The sequence below is a fragment of the Xenopus tropicalis genome, chromosome 1 (genome assembly GCF_000004195.4).
Source record: "Xenopus tropicalis strain Nigerian chromosome 1, UCB_Xtro_10.0, whole genome shotgun sequence".
NCBI classification, from domain to species: domain Eukaryota; kingdom Metazoa; phylum Chordata; class Amphibia; order Anura; family Pipidae; genus Xenopus; species Xenopus tropicalis.
In genome coordinates, this window is record NC_030677.2 from 28,604,869 (window position 1) to 28,623,778 (window position 18,910).

Below are 18,910 nucleotides of genomic sequence, written 5' to 3' on the forward strand. Positions count from 1 at the left end.
AGCTAGTGCTGAGAGGGGGAAAGAGCATTTTTATTCCTACCGTTATGTTTACTGCAATTGACTCTTGACATTTATTTATCATAATCAGTGTAACTTGATTAATCTTTCCTTGCCCATTATGACATTCCCAGCACCTGGACCTCCCCATCCTGCCCCTGCCATCCCCATGCTGCTACATCCCCATTCATCTGAAATACCGTAATAAGTGGCAACCCTATTTGGATATGAACCTGTAATTATGCACTAAAAGCTACATTCCTGTATCCAGCATTCAAGCTACAATGGCCACTGCACTATGCTGCACAGGGTTCTATGTACCGAGGCCGACCCTGGGATGATGGAACTGTTGTCACATTTAGGTTAGGGAGCGGATGTATAAATACAATGCATCCTTGCTGGTATCTTTACACAATTTAATAATACAGTTCTTATTCAGAAAAACATGTTTTACTATCAAGGCAGCTATCATGCCTTAAATGATGCTACATTCACAATGTACAGCATGATCTGAACCTAGGAATAACAAAAAAATGTAAACTTTATGTGTGATATATTTACCCTTTAACCTTTATAGTGCCCCCTTGCCCCCCCAATTTCCCCATAACTGTGTTCCTAATATACTAATTACACATGACAGGAAACACATTTGCTATATTTAGGCAGGCTATTTACTTTTCACATTCAGCCCATGAGGTGTTAGTGTGCCCAGCGCTTCCATCCAGTGTATTTCTCTTTCCAGCAGGTTTTGATCACTTCTGACCCTTTCGATCACTGTAAGTGCTATATCCTGTGTAGAATGGCCAGGCAGATGGAAATGCTCAGGTAGAGACAGGGCCTTTTTGCAATTTATTGTAGATAAATGGTCAACAAACCTGCGGCGTATGGAGTTTGAAGTTTGCCCCACGTACTGCTTCCTACACCTCTTGCAGGTGATCAGGTATATAACATTGCGTGTGGTGCAGCTCAGCCTTTCTGATATATTATACACCTTACCAGTTTTAGTACTTGTAAAGGTGGAAGTGGTTTCCATGTACAGGCAAATAGAGCAACTTATTTCCCCACAGAATGTGCATTCTGGTCGGCTATTAGGAATGCAGGCTCGGACCATGTATCTGGCAAGGTTTTTAGGCCACCTGGAAATCAATATGCAGTTATTAAGGTGAGATCATATATATTCCCACAAGGGACACATATTCACTTATTCACTAGTAACCCAAGCAAGGGCATTATCACTTAGGGCAGGGATGGCCAGACTTTTTTCATCCACGATTGACCGGGAAATGCGGAAGTGTGGCATGAATGCATATGTACACATTCACACAGCACTTCCGCATCCCCAGCTTCAAATCCACGGGGGATCGACTGGTGGACCATGATTGGCGTATTGGCCACCCCTGACTTAAGGGTACATTTACTAAGCACTTTTGAGAAAAAGTCTATTTTTCTATTATTTCTAGATATTTTCAAGATTTACAAATGGGTTTTTGCCAGTATTCGATTTTCCTGATATTGGTTCTCTTTTTTAAAAATTTTGCCAGAAAACTGTATTAATGTTTAGTTAACTTTTTTGCAAAAAAAAAAAAATTTGGCAGGTTTGATCTGTCCAGTAAAGTTTCACACATTGACAGCGCACTCCAGGTCAGTGTAAAAAGTTGATCTGTCGAGTACCATTGAGTCCTATGGAGGCTAGTAGAGAAGAATAGTAGAGCAATAGAAAAGTCAGCGACCGACACATTTTCGAGGAGAAGTTAACCCCCTAATTGTTTTCTATTCACTCATTTTCAAGAGAAGTTAATCCCCTAATTATTTTCTATTTCACACATTTTAAAGGGCAAGTTGGTCCCATCATTGTTTTCAATTGAAGCCAGTTTCAAGGGAAATTGAAACAGATTATTGTTTTCCAAGAATGAGTGCCAATGCTCCTAAAATGGCTGCTGGAGCAATTCCTGTTTGGAAACAAAAGAGGACTCATGGAAACAAATGTCAGTTCAAACTGGAATTTTTCGAGTTTCAACAATACCTAAGGTTCAAAAAATTCAGGATTTTTTTCATGTAAACTTGAAATTTACATACAAATGATTCAAACATTATCATGACATTTTATAAATACAACAATGATCGAGTTTAATTTGAGTTTATACCATGTCGAGTTTATAAGACTTTCAATGCCAGAAAAAAACGAGTTTTAGTAAGTGTGCCCCTTAATGTGCCGCCAGTTCCAGCCTTCAGTGCACATATACAATACATACATATAAACTAACGCCCATCTAATTAAATGTTTCCTTCCATAGACTCCTCCTAGTTTAATTCCAACTCTTTAGCCACTCTTTGCCAACATATTAAAGGGTATTTAGAAGAGAGTGGCAACGTTTCGCTGGGATGATATCTGCAGATTTACAGCAATGTAGTTGTTCAAAGCTTTGAGAAATAGTTTCCTGTGCTGCTGATTGGATGTGCCTGCTGTGGGCAGGAAGCTATGGGCTAGGTTAAAATATATTAGTGAATAAAAGTAAATGGTCAAACTATACCCTAAAGGAGAGATAAACTCCCCCCGCCCTCTGCCTACAGCTAATATGAGACACCACTTTCAGAACCAGTTGCACTTGAGTGGAACCTGCCATTTACTCACAGCCTATGCTTTACTGCTCTGCTGTGCCAGGGGATATAGCTGCCATTTTTAATTTTTGAAAATCAACTATTATTTGTTCACTTGAAAGGGTGGGATTATCTGTTATGTGCAGGTTTATCATATGATCCTTGCTTCATCAGTAGATCATCTAATCTCTGGAAGTCAATTCCCCATATTCCACCCTACGGTAATTGGAACGGCATGTGTGCTTCAGTTGAAGGTATTGAAGGCATGGTTGGCAAAAGGCTGATATACTATATGAAGAAGTAGGATGATTTAGAGACATTGATCTGTTTTAATGGTGAAGATCAGGAATTGTTTGTATTTTAAGGGGTCATTATACAATGGCAGGGTGTGGTAAAGGGTTTGGTTGCTGTAGAACAATATAGGATGCCTCCATACAGGTCATGAAGAAACCTAAAGAGTTGCCCCAGCTATGCTGACTTCCACTTACAACCCTGTTTGTACTGCCCTGCCCTCATTGAAGGCTGTGTTATCTTACATCACTAGTTTCACCTTACCTCTCATTGTAAAGGGAAAGTATGGTTTGTAAGAATAATTCCTTCACTTTCTGTGAAACAAGTCTTATTTGGCTGTTCATCTACATAAAAAAACAGAAATATATTAACGTGTTACTTTGTACAGTATGGTTGTTCTTGTTAATGCTAAAATTATCTGGCATTACGTTAAGGAGTTGGACCCCCCTGCTGTATGTCAGACCTTTATAGGATTGTTTAGCAACCACTAGAGTATCTGCAATAATATATACAAATAATATTATATACAGGATGTTTAGTTATCTTCCCAACTCAATTCATTTTTTGTATGCAGAAATGTCAGTGGAAGCGCATAACATAAAAACAGAAACAAAATATAGTGCAGATCAAATGGATGTTGTGTGCACCAACACCCAAAAGTGCTTAGCAAATTGCTTATACCAGAGTGTAACACCCAATCATAGTGTCTAGAATAATGGTCACCAGACACCAAAAATGAAAAATAAAACCCTGCACAATGCAGGCTACTTAGAGGGTTTGATTTTTCATTAAACGATTTACACTATTTTTGCCTCCTCTTCCATTCTATATATATTGAGGATTTTGACCCCACTCCAATCAAGGCCCGGTCGGGTTGGTCTATATGCTCCATGTTTAATGGTGTCTGGTGAGCATTTATACTAGACACTATGATTGGGTGTTACATTCTGGTATAAGCAATTTGCTAAGCACTTTGTTGGTGCACACAACATCCATTTGATCTGCACTATATTTTGTTTCTGTTTTTATTTTATGCGCTTCCACTGACATTTCTGCATACACATTTGAGGCTCATCTAAAGGGGAGCTGATTTCAAGAGGAAGCTGCACATGATCACATTGAAGATTGCCTATTAAGGATTATCACCAAGAAGCGCTGAGTTTTTTGGGGTGTTTCACTCTATAACATCAATTCATTTTTTGTATATATGCCCTGTAATTTAGATATAGCCCATCTTCCTCTATTCATAAACTCTACATTTGGTATCTGGGGACATCCTTTCTGCTGTAACCTGGTGTCCATATCATCCTCAGGAACAGTTAGTGGTATACCTACTGTATGTATGTGCTATAGAAAGGAAATGTGGCAGGAGTGAAAGTAGATATGGCTGAACAGGTACCCAAAAAAAGGTATGTTTGTAACCTGGTATCCAATTCAGCCAATCTGCAGGTAAATATGAAGATTTTCATTCATGCAGGTCATGGTATGTCTAGTATTAATAAATCTAGAGCAACTGGACTTGCTGAGTAATCATTGATTATCACTGCAAAATGACGATGCTACTCAGTGATAGTAATACATAGGAACCTTTAACGAGAGACCGACCAGCAGTTACAAGAAAAAGGTGATAAACTGCTTTACTTAAAAAGATGGAAGCCATTGATCAAGCTTTATACCACTGCCTGTACCCCAGAGAAGCCACACTATGCTTATATGGACTCCCTAAGATACACAAGGAAGGAGCCCCACTCAGGCCTACTGTCAGCAGCATCAGTTCAGTGACTTACAGCATTGTAAAATACTAACATCTTAGCCCCATTGGTAGGCAAAACAGTGCATCACGTTCAGAATGTCAAAAGTTTGTCCCCAAGATTAATGGAGTCAGTGCCAATTCCGAGGCAGCAGCCCCGATGCCGCCCCCTCTCTCCCACTCTGCACTTACACCTTTAGCATTGGAGCATGTCCAGAGGTGGCTTTCATGTATTACTCAGCTAGTCCAGTTGCTCTAGATTTATATATACTAGACAATCCACAGGTATTATTTTTGGGTCACCTGTTTAAAAGCAAACATCTAATTGGTTGCTATGAATTACTGCACATGGGCAAACTGTGTGCATTTTATTACATATGGGGGCTAGAGCCTTAGTAATGTTTCCGACAAGGCTAACATCACAACAGGTGGTTCCTCCCCTGATGCATTTCCAGTAGGTGAGCAACACCTGAAATAACCAGCCATCCACATCAATGGAAACTGCCTGTCACCACTGATGCATATGGTTCTTAAACAGCTCATTAGAACCAAAGATCCTTCACCATATTGCTCCTGCTCTATACATAGGTAAATAGATCTGGTAACCATAACTTATAAGCAAAGCCATTGTTCTCTGCATTCTATTTAACTGTGGTTTAATACCTACTGTATTATCTCGATCAGCATTAATTACTTAAAAACAAGGGCCATTGCATATGTTGAGATCCTAGTTTTTTGTCACATGGGTGATTAATATCTCTGTGGGCAGCTGTAAACAATGCTAATAATTGCTTAGCAGTTGCCTACAATTGTTGGTGCTATAAATTTTCAGGTTATTTCAAATAAATTTAGAAAGTTTCAGAGCATTTTGCTACCTGCTATTTCAGAGCTATATTATTGGTCACCTGAGCCTTTCTATCTGCCATTATAGATGTACACACAGGAACCAACAGGTCAGTTGTAGGTTTGGATACTGAACCTCAAGGTCTAGAGGCAGAAAGAAGTGCAGCTTCTATATCAAATAGGATTAAAAGGTATTGCCACTTAATAAATGAGTATCTTAGTTGTACAGCATTGTTGGGTGGTGGCCGAGGTTAAAATCAGTTATAACTGCTTATATTACTGGTTACCCATGTTATTCAGAACATACTTTTCTTTTTGTATTTTCAATGTTGTCCCTATAGGCAGGTTCCAGAATGTGTGTTCTTAAGCACTCCTTAAACTTGCATTCAAAAGATCTCTGTAAGGTCTGTTCATTTAAAGATGATCTTCTTGCCCCAAAAAGCCTTTAACATAAAAGAAAATAAAGATAAAGTAACACATTTTTATCAAAGCCTCCTGTATATTTGAATTAGATAGATTAACCTTGTTTCAAAAATATATAGCAAAGTAGCAACAGACAATAGCTCCAACCACCACAAACCACATTTCGATTGTCTGCATCAGATGGGCCCTTGTCCTTAACTTTGGGTGGGTTGCTGTACAGAAACTCCCAGAATCCTCCCACAAAGGTACACACATGTGGTAGTTCAGCAATATCTTGGGCCAAGAATAATGCAAACATTGTGTGTGACTGCCCTATCATGGGATATTCATTGATATTTATAGGGTTTATATAGGACAATTTGTGATGATTTGGCCCCATATTTTCAGCCAGAAAAAAAAGAGCTTGAGGCAAAATGCTGCTTATATGTATATGTGTCATGAACAAAATAGCACAATTTTTTAATTGCCCTGCTCTACCTCCATAATGCGCAGTCATCAAGCAACAGCTTTTAAGGGACTATAGGAAAAAAGCTACCCCCTGACACTAGGCAGTGGAATAACAATATAGGAAGACCCTGTAACTGCTAAGGGACCCAAGTAGAGAGGGGACTCAAGTGTATTCGAATTTTTCTAAATGAAATAAACTCACATATTAAATGTTTGCTTATTTATTAAAGAAAACTTGTCAGAATAAAAAAAAACTGAAAATTTTGAGTTTACAAACTCGAAAAAAACTCGAGTTGAAAATATGGCTTGACAACTCCCAATGTTTTCTATATAAACTCACAAGCCTTTAGATGGTGAATTTTTACATTGTAATTTTCAGTTTTTTTGCACTTAATTAATATCTGCCATTCAAATATGAGACACCACTTTCAGAACCAGTTGCACATGAGTGGAACCTGCCATTTACTCACAGCCTATGCTTTACTGCTCTGCTGTGCCAGGGGATATAGCTGCCATTTTTAATTTTTGAAAATCAACTATTATTTGTTCACTTGAAAGGGTGGGATTATCTGTTATGTGCAGGTTTATCATATGATCCTTGCTTCATCAGTAGATCATCTAATCTCAGCCAAAAAACTTGGAAAAAATCAAACTGGAATGTTCATTATTCTCCCCCAAAGAGTCACATGGTTGTAGGGTGCTAGTGAGGGCATGGGTGCAGTAAGAACCATAAATACCACCAATGTAAGGGTAAGTATTATACAGTATGTGCCATTATATAAGGAAAGTCTCTGTGCTATTATGTGCTGTTCAGCAAGTACAATACCATTAAATGCAGGGGGTTACTTTACCATTGTACATTATGGACCATTGTAAAAAGGCCGAATCCCAAACCGTAAATGTTCTATTATATTCTAGTTACTCTGTACCATTATATGTTGGAATCACTATGTCATTGCATGTGGAACTCATCATGTGAGTGGGAGAATTTTTGGTATAGTTATATGTTGTTCTGGAGCCGGTAGTATCCTGTATCTACATACTACATAATAATTCATAATCTCTATAAAAAACAAATTTAATTAAAAGAACGTTCTTTCCCCATATGTAATAAAAAGCACTAAGTTTGCCCAGTAGCAGTAACCCATAGTAACAATAAGATGTTTCCTTTTAAACAGGGGACCAATACATTTTAACTGCTGATTGGTAGCTATGGGTTTCTGCACCTGTATAAACAAGGGGCCCATATACTAAAGGAGGTGGTTTTCTTCACGATTTGTATTTTTCAATGCAATCTTTCCATGAAAAAAACATGATTTTTACACCACTTATTACGCATTTAAGACTGACAAAGTAAAAATACACCATCTAAAAGCAGTCGAGGGCAAGTAGAAATCAATGGCAGGTGTCCTTTTCCAATGGACTTATCTTTATTTGCTTCATGGTTTTAAAGGTATTCTGGATTTTATTCAATGCTTTCATTTTTTACTACAAAAATGTATAAATTCCAGTTTTTGGTTCTTGCTTTTTTAAAAGGCTGTTTTAATAAATCACTTGGCATTCGTGGTTTTAGCAGAAATGAGTTTAGTTGTGATTTCAAAAACCTTTAAAACCACAAAAATGAAAATGTTGATAAATGGGCCCTTTGCCTTTGATTACATAAGCCCCTTTATGTTTGATAATGTAAATGGTTTATATTTGATTATATAATATTGATAGGGGCACATTTACTAACCCACGAATCCGAATCCGAATTGGAAAAATTCCGATTGGAAAACGAACATTTTGCGACTTTTTCGTATTTTTTGCGACTTTTCGGAAATTGTTGCGATTTTTTCGTTACCAATACGAGTTTTTCGTAGCCATTACGACTTGCGCGAAAAAACGCGACTTTTTCGTAGCCATTCCGAAAGTTGCGCAAAATCTGGCGCTTTTTTTCGTAGCGTTAAAACTTAAAAGGCGCGACTTTTCGCGCAAGTTTTAACGCTACGAAAAAATCGCAACATTTTGCGCAACTTTCGGAATGGCTACGAAAAAGGCGCGACTTTTCGCGCAAGTTTTAACGCTACGAAAAAATCACCAGATTTTGCATAACATTCGGAATGGCAACGAAAAAATCGCGACATTTTTCCGAAAAATCGCAAAATACCGATCATTACGAAAAAAACGCAATCGGACGCATTCGGCCCGTTCGTGGGTTAGTAAATGTGCCCCATAGTGTCCATGTAACTTACCAATTCAAAGCAAATTCCAAGGACCCCCCAATCCTCTCTTCACTTGGCCGCCTGTTGAGCTCCTTCCTAAACAACTCTATTGTCTTGTCCTGCACAGAAAGAAATTCTTCTTTAGAAAACAGAACCCCGGTAACATTTCCTTTACATTTTACATGTCCCCAGAACCTTGAATTAATGAATCATATTGCGCCAGTTTTCATTTGCTGTTTTTCTTCATGATAGATTTTCAAAAAACAAGTAATGCCAAAACTATGCCATGACTCATTTCACTGCACATATTATTGATATATATTCTGTACATGTACAAATATGTACAGGTATGGGACCTGTTATCCAGAATGTCTGGGACCTGGGGTTTTCCGGATAAGGGATATTTTTGTAATTTGGATCTCCATAACTTAAGTCTGCTAAAAATCATTTAAATATTGAATAAACCCAATAGGCTTGTTTTGCCCCCAATAAGGATTAATTATATCTTAGTTGGGATCAAGTACAGGTACTGTTTTATTATTACAGAGAAAAGGGAATCATTTAACCATTAAATAAACCCAATAGGGCTGTTCTGCCCCCAATAAGGGGTAATTATATCTTAGTTGGGATCAAGTACAGGTACTGTTTTATTATTACAGAGAAAAGGGAATCATTTAACCATTAAATAAACCCAATAGGGCTGTTCTGCCCCCAATAAGGGGTAATTATATCTTAGTTGGGATCAAGTACAGGTACTGTTTTATTATTACAGAGAAAAGGGAATCATTTAACCATTAAATAAACCCAATAGGGCTGTTCTGCCCCAATAAGGGGTAATTATATCTTAGTTGGGATCAAGTACAGGTACTGTTTTATTATTACAGAGAAAAGGCAAATCATTTTTAAAAATTAGAATTATTTGCTTATAATGGAGTATATGGGAGATGGCCTTTCCGTAATTCGGAACTTCGGATTTGGATCCCTTATCTGGAACGGGTTTCCGGATAAGGGATCCCATACCTGTACAAGAAATTCTGTTTTTATTGTACCGCTTTGCTATAATGTTTGCTCTGATCAGCCACATCTTATCTGTTGTTTATACTGATATTCTTTACGTTCTCTGTTGTAGATATTAGAGCCATGTTCCTCCTTGGGGCCCATTTCCTGATCCTCATTGCCTTGTGGCCCTGACAAGGACCCAGAAGTGAATTTCTTTGAGCCTCAATGGTTGATAACAGGAGGAAAATGCCTTGTAATAATGCTGTTAATACAGTTATGTACAGTACACTGCAGTTACTGAAATATACGATGTACTTTCTATTATTATAGTAATTATAGTTATGTATTGCACCTTTTTGATTCAGGAGGACGATATTTTGTCCCACTGTATACTTGTAAGTATATTGTTGGGATGACAATAAAACTCTACTTACTTACTTACCTTGTATTGTTCAAATACTTGCTTAAGGTCCTTAATAAGTTTCTGAAAAACTTCTGATAACTTTTCGGCAAGATCGCCGAACAACAAATCGTGCATTTTCACCTTATTAAAAAGAAAAAAAAAAATATTAGGAAAGTTCATGCTAACTTTTTTTCTTAAGCAGCTATTATGTTGTCACTCTAAGGTGGAAATCCAATCGGCATATTTGCAGTAATGCTCATGAGAGGTAGCCTCTATAGCTACAGCCTTGGTTGAGGGAAGCTCCATTGACTTCAGTGAAACAGCATAAGGTCACATGTCTCCCAGTCTGGGGTACTAGGGGGGATGCTAATATATATGATAGTGGTTACATAGACATAGATGAAAGTCTAAAGCTGTTGCAAATGTGCACTCTATGGGGCTGCTTTACCAACGTTAGAATTCAAGTTATTTTCGCGATTCAGATTTTTTTGTGCAAAAACTCCCAAATTCAAATTATGGTGTCAGAGTTGGTCAACTAGTCCCAGAGTAAACCCCTTTTTCTTCTAGCTCTCTTTCTAATGATCATTTCAGAAATCTGATGAATCGCAATGAGTAAGTAGCAGGGGTCTCATGATTTATTTCAAGCTAAGCTTAAATTATAAACAGAATCAGTATAATAGGCAAAAAATTATAAGTAGTGATGAGCGAATTTTTTCGCCAGGCATGGATTCGCAGCGAATTTCTGCATTTTGCCACTGGCGAATTGTTTCGCGAAACTTGGGCGCGGAAAAATTTCATGCAGAATTTTTTTTGTCGCACGTCAAATTGGGCAAAAATGCGGGCGACAAAAAATTGAATGACAAATGCATTTGGTTAATTTTTCGCCGTTTTGCAAATTTTCTTGCTGTTATGGCAAATTTAATGCAATTTTATGGTGAAGCGAAACGGGACAGATTCGCTCATCACTAATTATAAGGAGTCAGCATTATTACTGTATAGAAAGAGGAAATTGGCAAGGTATGGCAAGTCCATTAAGGGTGGGCTCTGCCAACATAGAATAATGAAATAAAGAAGAAATGTGTATGGGGTGATCATTAATGAGACAATACGATTATAAGTCAATAAAATGCCAAAATTTTAATAAGAACCACTAAAAAGATAATGATCTTAATATAATTATAATTTGGTTTTATTCTATAAAAAGTCATGTTATGGTCAGATGGGGGAGAGCTCTCCTGGCCGCTGAATACATTGGTATTTGGAGCTTGTTATTGAATTAAATCTTCCTTCTCGGATCAAATTGCTTTTCCAGGACTCTGACAGTGAGTGTGATTGCTAGCTTTGGCAATGGTTTCCAAAACTTGAATGCAAGATATTTATAAAGAACAAAATACAGTATTTGAAAAACTTGAATGTAAAACTTTGGTGTCTAAAAGCTTGCATTTTTCCCCATTTGAGTTTTAATACATTTGATGTGCTGATGCGATTTAATATTTTATAATCAAAATTTCTAATAAGTAAGCAAAATTTTGATTTTTTAAGTTTATTAAAAAAAAAAAAAACAACCTCTACAATCTACAAATTTGAAAATTGATAATTGAATAATAGATATATCAAAAACTATTTTTATATACAAATTATTACTCTCCTTGGGGTTCTCCAAGCAGAAAATAATCATTCAGTCCCAGATCTCACAAGTTTACCAGATCTAATCAGTTAACATGCTAGCCTTTCCCACAGTCTCTCTAGGTAACCCCCAGCCATAATGCAGTGATTTCTGTGGAGCAAAACTTAACCATGAGCCCTGATTACTGGGAAGACAAACAATAATTTATGAGCACATCACACACATTTTGAGGCAGTGAGCATAATGAATTTTGTACTTTACTTTGTATTTAATGTTGGTGTTTAAAAGTGCACACAAAGTATTTTTTTTTACATTTAACAAAGAAGAAATTAGAGAGAACATTGTGAATATGAAGAACTGCGGCAATAAGACTCCTGGATGATGTTTAAACTCACTCAGAACTAGAGAAATGGAACAAGCAAGGGAACAGAGTGCTGAGAGGACCTTTGCCTCCCTAATCTGACTGAAATTAGTAATTATGTTTCTTCATATGAATGTAATAAGAATAGATTGCATAAAAAATATTTTAAAAATTCCACATTAAAGATGACTTTATACAATAAGGAGATCACTAACACCCTGGTAAAAATATGTACATGAATATGGCATTTACCTGAAAAGCTGGATGTTTGCCTTTGTATTCTGGATTGAAGATCCCAGGATCTGTAATTTTTCTCTCATTTTCAGCCCACATTTTTATGGCATTTGTGGCCGACTGTAGCATTAAATCTGTTAGCTAAATAATTTAAGATGAAATCATTTTAGTCTAGTTTCTAATTGTTTTTGTTTAAAAGCAGAGGTATTCAAACTGATTTCGGCTAAGCCCCCTTTCCATGTTCATTTAGTCCCTACTCCTTGCCCACAATGCTCATATGTGTGGCACTGGCACTCAGGTGCCTCATACAAGCCTGATAAATACAAAACTCTCACACATGTAACTTTTTATCACTCACTTACTCCGTTTTCTCCCTATTGTGTTATTTCCTTTGCATATTTCAGCACACGCTGTAATTAACCCATTCTTTACTTATGGGCTTTTCTCCTGAAATGTGATTTTACTCTCTTGCTCTTTTCTTTTTATTCTATTCAGCTGCTGCAACATTTTACTGTCCTTTTGTGTGAACCCCGCCCTCTTTACTTCACTCTTAGCTTTTCTAACATCTGCTGATCATCCCCAATCCCACTTTCTTTTGAACTACTCCTTCTCTCCCCATTTCCCTTCCATATACTCTCTTTCAGACAGTTTCCCTGCTTTCCTTTTGCTCTTAACTCCCCCCTGCACCATAACACACTCTTTTCCTCTATCCACTTTTAATATCTTCCCACTATACTTTTTATTTCTCAATATTTTTTTCTCTTTGACTTCTATTCTTCTGTATAGCCCTTTTATCCTGTTTTGCCCTGTGCCATTATCATGTGCTTTATCATTATGTTTGTTTTCATGCACCTTCATCTCTAATTGCCACTTCTTGGTTCCCTCATTACTAAATGCACCTCTGCCTGCATGAATGAGCATTACAGTGATTGGCTTCATCCAACCATGAACCTCCTACTGTATGTAATCACCTGGCTACCTCATACAGGCAGAGACACCTATACACCCTGCTGAGCTTGAGGGTGGAAAGAAAAGATATTTAAACTACAGGTAAAGGGATATCTAGAATGTAAGCTCTATGGGGCAAGGACCTCCATCCTCTTGTGTCTTTGACTCTTATCTTATTGCAACTGTAACATTTATTTATTTGTGTTTATTGTAATACTTTGTATTTATCTATTATCTTAATATCCCCTGTTTTTATTAATGTATTTTATTAATGTGTACATAAGTAGGGTTTTATAAATAAAGATATACATATATACATACATCAAGTAATAACTCTAAACGCCCCCATTTCGGGCACAGTCTTCATCTCCCCAAACATATTCCCAACCCCGGAGGTCACTCCTGACAGTCTAAAGGCAGATAAGAGCAGGCCACATGATTTCATATATGTACATTCTTACCTTGCCTCATGGTAGAAGCAGCACCACTAATTCTACTTCTGGTACATACGCCTAAATGTACCTATTCTCTGCTGCCTCAGTACTGCTACAGGTAAGTTTTAGTAACTAGTAAGTTACTTACTGTGGAGTTGATGGTGTCATTAATTATTCTTTCTTGTGTTTGTTTCAGGCCATTGAAAAGGTCTTCATTTTTCTTCAAAAAGGATTCTTGTATAATACTAAAATTATATCACAGGCAAAGCATTATTAATTATATTAAAGACAGATTGATGTGCTTTTGCCATGCTTTAAGAAATAATGAAGGTGTAGGGGCCCTTAATGGAGTAGGGGCAGAAGACCTTCATCCCTCAGGGCTGCATGGAACTTGCATGATACACACATTTGTGATTTCAAATTTTAAATTCCATCTTGAGTGTGATTACATTTTACATGGAAAGGTGACCACATTTCAGCATTTTTTGAAGCATTTTGGAGTTTGCAAATTGTTTTGCAATGTATCTATCCAGTCAGGTATTGTGTTATGGATTGCCAGCTTGTGGTGTTTTTACCCCAGATCTTCTATCTCCTCAGAGAACCACAAGTCTTGGTATCCCCTAGCTCCACTTATTTTTTGGACTCCATGGGGCAGATTGCTTAAATTCAAATTATGTTTGTTCTTGTCACTTTTTTATATATTTTGTTATCTGAAACTTATCTCTGGAAATGAAAAATTACAGTTAGAAACTGAATACCTACTCTGGCTTTTGTGGGCTACATCCAGCGCTGTTTCTGGGTCCCTTATTTGATTCATTGCTTTTCTTTTTTTCAAAATCAGTCAGTTTATTTTCAAGCTAAAATAACAAAAAATAATTGCATTAAACACCTTGGGTGGAAAATACTGATAAAATAAAAAATACAAATTACCTCTTCTAAAAGAATTTGTTTTCTTTTCAGAATAAAGAGATCAAGCTGGGCAAATAAAGTTTGAATTCCAGTGTATTGTAAAAATCTTGCATATTCTCCAATTAGTTCATGAGGCATTCCCTGTATTGAAGAAAAGAGATACAACTAATGTGAAAGGGAAAGCCAACTGTGGGAATGTGCCATTTTATATAAACAAACCTTATCTGCGCTTATAGTAAATCAAAAATATAAGTGTAAATAACCAATCAATACCCGTAAACAAATGTATGTGAAAGCGAAAAAGTGAATATGAAACTAACTTATGAATGTGAAATAGGTAAATCAGTCAGCTGCCTTCCTCCAAACTAATCCCAAATTACAAAAAATATTATTAAACAGAGTTATTAAACGGAGTTAGCGCTCATAAACACACCACCACGTGTAACAAATAGTATCAATCAATATTTTATTATACAACAAATCACTACATTAAAAAGCATCTTAAATTAGTCCACAAGACATTCACTAAAAAGAAGTTACAATACTTAGGCCAATAACCATCCGGGATTCAATTATAATTAAAAAGCCCCTCGAGTGGGATAAAAACACTAAACTTATCAATTAATTGGAGAAAAGATATTAGCACAATATATTAATTCGTATAAAAATAATCAATAGACCTAAATGTGCCATTTTGCTTACTGTACTGTAGGACTGCTGTTTGTATTTATATACACATGTAAGTCCTATGGAAATAACACTTTGGGACCCATTCGTTAGACCACAAATTTTCGGATCCGAACAATCGTTAACCACGCGAAAACCTTTCTGGCTTTGAAACTTCAATGCATGATTTTGGAAGCCTCTCATAGGGCTCAATGGCACTCTGCAGCTCCAACCCGGCCCAAGGAAAGTCTCCCATAGGGCTCAATGGCACTCTGCAGCTCCAACCCGGCCCAAGGAAAGTCTCCCATAGGGCTCAATGGCACTCTGCAGCTCCAACCCGGCCCAAGGAAAGTCTCCCATAGGGCTCAATGGCACTCTGCAGCTCCAACCCGGCCCAAGGAAAGCCTCCCATAGGGCTCAATGGCACTCTGAAGCTCCAACCTGCCCCAAGGAAAGTCTCCCATAGGGCTCAATGGCACTCTGCAGCTCCAACCTGGCCCAAGGAAAGTCTCCCATAGGGCTCAATGGCACTCTGCAGCTCCAACCTGGCCCAAGGAAAGTCTCCCATAGGACTCAATGGCACTCTGCAGCTCCAACCTGGCCCAAGGAAAGTCTCCAATAGGGCTCAATGGCACTCTGCAGCTCCAACCCGGCCCAAGGAAAGCCTCCCATAGGACTCAATGGCACTCTGCAGCTCCAACCTGGCCCAAGGAAAGTCTCCCATAGGACTCAATGGCACTCTGCAGCTCCAACCCGGCCCAAGGAAAGTCTCCCATAGGGCTCAATGGCACTCTGCAGCTCCAACCTGGCCAAAAGATAGTCACGATACCAAAGCTTGAATGAATTCCAAAATGGTCGTAGCCTTTCCAAAAAATACGACTTTTTGTGGAAGTTAACGAAAACAACAAAAACGTCATACTATTTTAACAATATTATTGGGGTCATTACGAAAAGTTCTAAAAATTAGAAAAAATTTGTTTTTTTCTGAAAAAAAATTGTGGTTTAATGAATGGGCCCCTTTGTGTACCAGTGTACCTTCTGGGCTCTCACCTTCCCATACGTGAACCACTGGCCCTATTCATGTCCATAATGTTGTTGGCAAGTGGTGAATGTGCTAAGCACACGTGTCACTCTGCAGAACTCAAAACATGTATTACTAGTCCTAGGGCCATGGCACATAGGATTATTCCAAGCATTTTGCCAGCTGTACAATTTCTAGATCATGTGTCAGGTGATCTGTATACCCACAGAGTCCAGGCAATTAACCTTGCAGGCTAAGTGGGGTGATTTCCAGCACTTTGCTACCTACCTGTTAAACTTGAGGAACTTTGGGGAGGCACAAAGGGCTTTTGGTACAAACAAACATGATAACATGCATTACCATACAAACTGCACTAAAAGCATTAGCAGTCCCTTTAACCCAATTTTTAATTTTTACTGCCAAATTACTTCTAAAATAGAAATCTCTGGATCCTCAGATATTTTGGAGACTCTGGGGATATTTTAGATATAGGAGTAAATGAGCTAAATGTATGCAGGACCCAATGATATTTACCATTTAATACTCAGGCAGCACGACTAGTTCTTATTGTAAAATATATTGTGTGTAAATATTATCCCCTATTAGCTTTTCTATGCCCCACCTTTTCAGCAATAAACAGTGTTCATTAGCCCTGCAAAAAAGAAATGCTGTATTTTATTGACTAAACTGCATGGATGTTCATTAGCCCTATGAATGAAATGATTCAGGCCTTCAAAGTTATTAACTGGAGCTCACCATCTTGGTTCTTGTTAAGCCATTGCTTGAGTGTCACTGAAACTATAGATGCCCAGAGTGCTTTAGGCAGCCATTGAGAAGCTAAGCTTTGGGGTTGTCAGAAATCATAAAGAGAAGAGAAGATGTGTCTGATTATTACATTCTGATGCATAGTGCACTATTTTCAAAGTTGCTATGTAATGAGAATGTGATGTAATTACGAACTAACCTTGTAACGTGGATTTTATATTGGAAATATACATTTTATTGTGCATTGGTCTTTAAGCTCAGGTAACTGGCAGCAGCACAGAGCATGGGCAGGGAATGAGCAGAGAATAAGTTAGGGAAACGACTGGGTGGAATCATTAGGGGCGCAGATCTTTAGTGGCAGTGAGCGCTAGAACATTAAAATTCAGTATCTAAAAATGATGTAATTGTTACTTACCTCTTGTGCGTGGATTGATGTGTGCAACACTGGTAACATTGTTGAAGTAACTATATTTCTTGTCATATTTGGGGTCAAAGAATTCTAGCAAAATAAACACAATGAAAATATTAATTCTGAATATAAATACAGTGATAGGTTTTACAGGAATACATTTCATACAAATGTCAACATACAAATGAGTTCTATGAAAATACATATAAGGATAATATTTCAGATCTTACTTAATACACGTATAGTACTATACTATATAATTCCTCTGGCTTACGACATGTAGCCATCAGTATATAACATTGGAGATGTTTCAAATGATACTGGGTGCCAAATTCCCCTTTCTTGAGTAGAAGTGATGGGAGAAATTATTCATCAGGCATGGATTTGCGGCAAATTTGCAAGTTTGCGAGATTTTGTTTCGCAAAATGGGGATCAAAATTCGCCTCATAAAAATTTATTCCACAACAAAAAAATATCGCCTGCATCAAAAAATTATCGCTCATGCCAAATAATTGTTGCAACATTTTCTCTGTTTTTGTGAATTTTTTAAAAATTCGCTAAATTTTCGGTGAAGCGAAACAGGACAGATTTGCTTATCACTAGTAGGGTGTTGTACCATATTAGCCATTGAAAAATGCAGAAAATGTAGGGTTAGGTGATACCTTTTATTGGCTGAATAGGTAAAAATTGCAAGCTTTCGAGATCTATTATATTTTGCCTGATTTGGCCCATGGCATGCAGAAAAGCTCATTTATAGACCTTACATAATGAGCTGATCTTTACATGAATAAAAGCTGGTATAGATAAGGGTGAACATTGTGGTTACCGGGTACATTATTCTGGAAAGCTCCTCTAATTCCCTCATTCTTTTCTTTTCCTCTTCACATTCCATCTTCTGTAGTTTGATAAGGTCACTTTGACCAAACTGATATTTTTGATACTGAAAACCAAAATAATAGTATAATAATGACAAGAAGAACTGCATAGGAAATCTTCATGCACCTAAAAGCTGTTTTTCTTCGTTACAAAAGCCAGTTTGGGCAAACGTACAAAGATTGCAGAGTTTTTTTCGGCACAAAACCCCATGTGTTTAGTAAACTCAAGCGGGGCTTCCTTTATGATTAAATGAGCACAAAATTATAGGTTACACAGTGCTCCAGGCCTACAGCTCCACCAACCTTACTTTTTGGCAGAGTCAGGCTGTGCTTAATCAGTCTCTGCTGTGTCTCACTGTATATGATTGCTTGGGGGAGATGCTAGAATCTCTAATTTACTGCATATTGGACTTATTCATATTGTGCTTGGGGTGCCAGTATTTACTACCTTTAACTGCTTGGGGAACTGTTATCCATTACTCCCTATGTATACATAAACTCAACATGGTATAAATTTGAACGAAACTTGAACATTGCTATATTTTTAAAATGTCACGATAATGATTGAATTTTTACATTTTACATTCAAAAATCCCGAATTTTTTTGAGTTGAAAGTATTGTTCAAATTTAAAAAATTTGAGTTTAAACGGATGATCGTTTCCATATACCTCTTTATTTTTCTCAAACAGGAATTGCTCCAGCAGC

At 37.4% G+C, this 18,910-nt stretch overlaps 1 protein-coding gene across 1 annotated transcript in view; it reads right to left on the reverse strand.

Moving 5' to 3' along the window:
- Window positions 1-399: 399 nt before the first annotated feature.
- LOC101731905 overlaps window positions 400-18,910 on the reverse strand; it is a 40,549-nt gene continuing 22,038 nt past the window's right edge. Inside the window, exons 12-22 of the mRNA XM_018095330.2 lie at window positions 18,156-18,269; window positions 17,336-17,419; window positions 14,490-14,609; window positions 14,322-14,416; window positions 13,708-13,804; window positions 12,196-12,318; window positions 9,995-10,096; window positions 8,584-8,672; window positions 5,787-5,922; window positions 3,151-3,230; window positions 400-1,133 (exon numbers count right to left, since the gene is read on the reverse strand). Of these exons, the coding sequence (XP_017950819.2) occupies window positions 665-1,133; window positions 3,151-3,230; window positions 5,787-5,922; window positions 8,584-8,672; window positions 9,995-10,096; window positions 12,196-12,318; window positions 13,708-13,804; window positions 14,322-14,416; window positions 14,490-14,609; window positions 17,336-17,419; window positions 18,156-18,269 (1,509 nt within the window). The 3' untranslated portion in view covers window positions 400-664. The remainder of the gene's footprint in view (window positions 1,134-3,150; window positions 3,231-5,786; window positions 5,923-8,583; window positions 8,673-9,994; window positions 10,097-12,195; window positions 12,319-13,707; window positions 13,805-14,321; window positions 14,417-14,489; window positions 14,610-17,335; window positions 17,420-18,155; window positions 18,270-18,910) is intronic.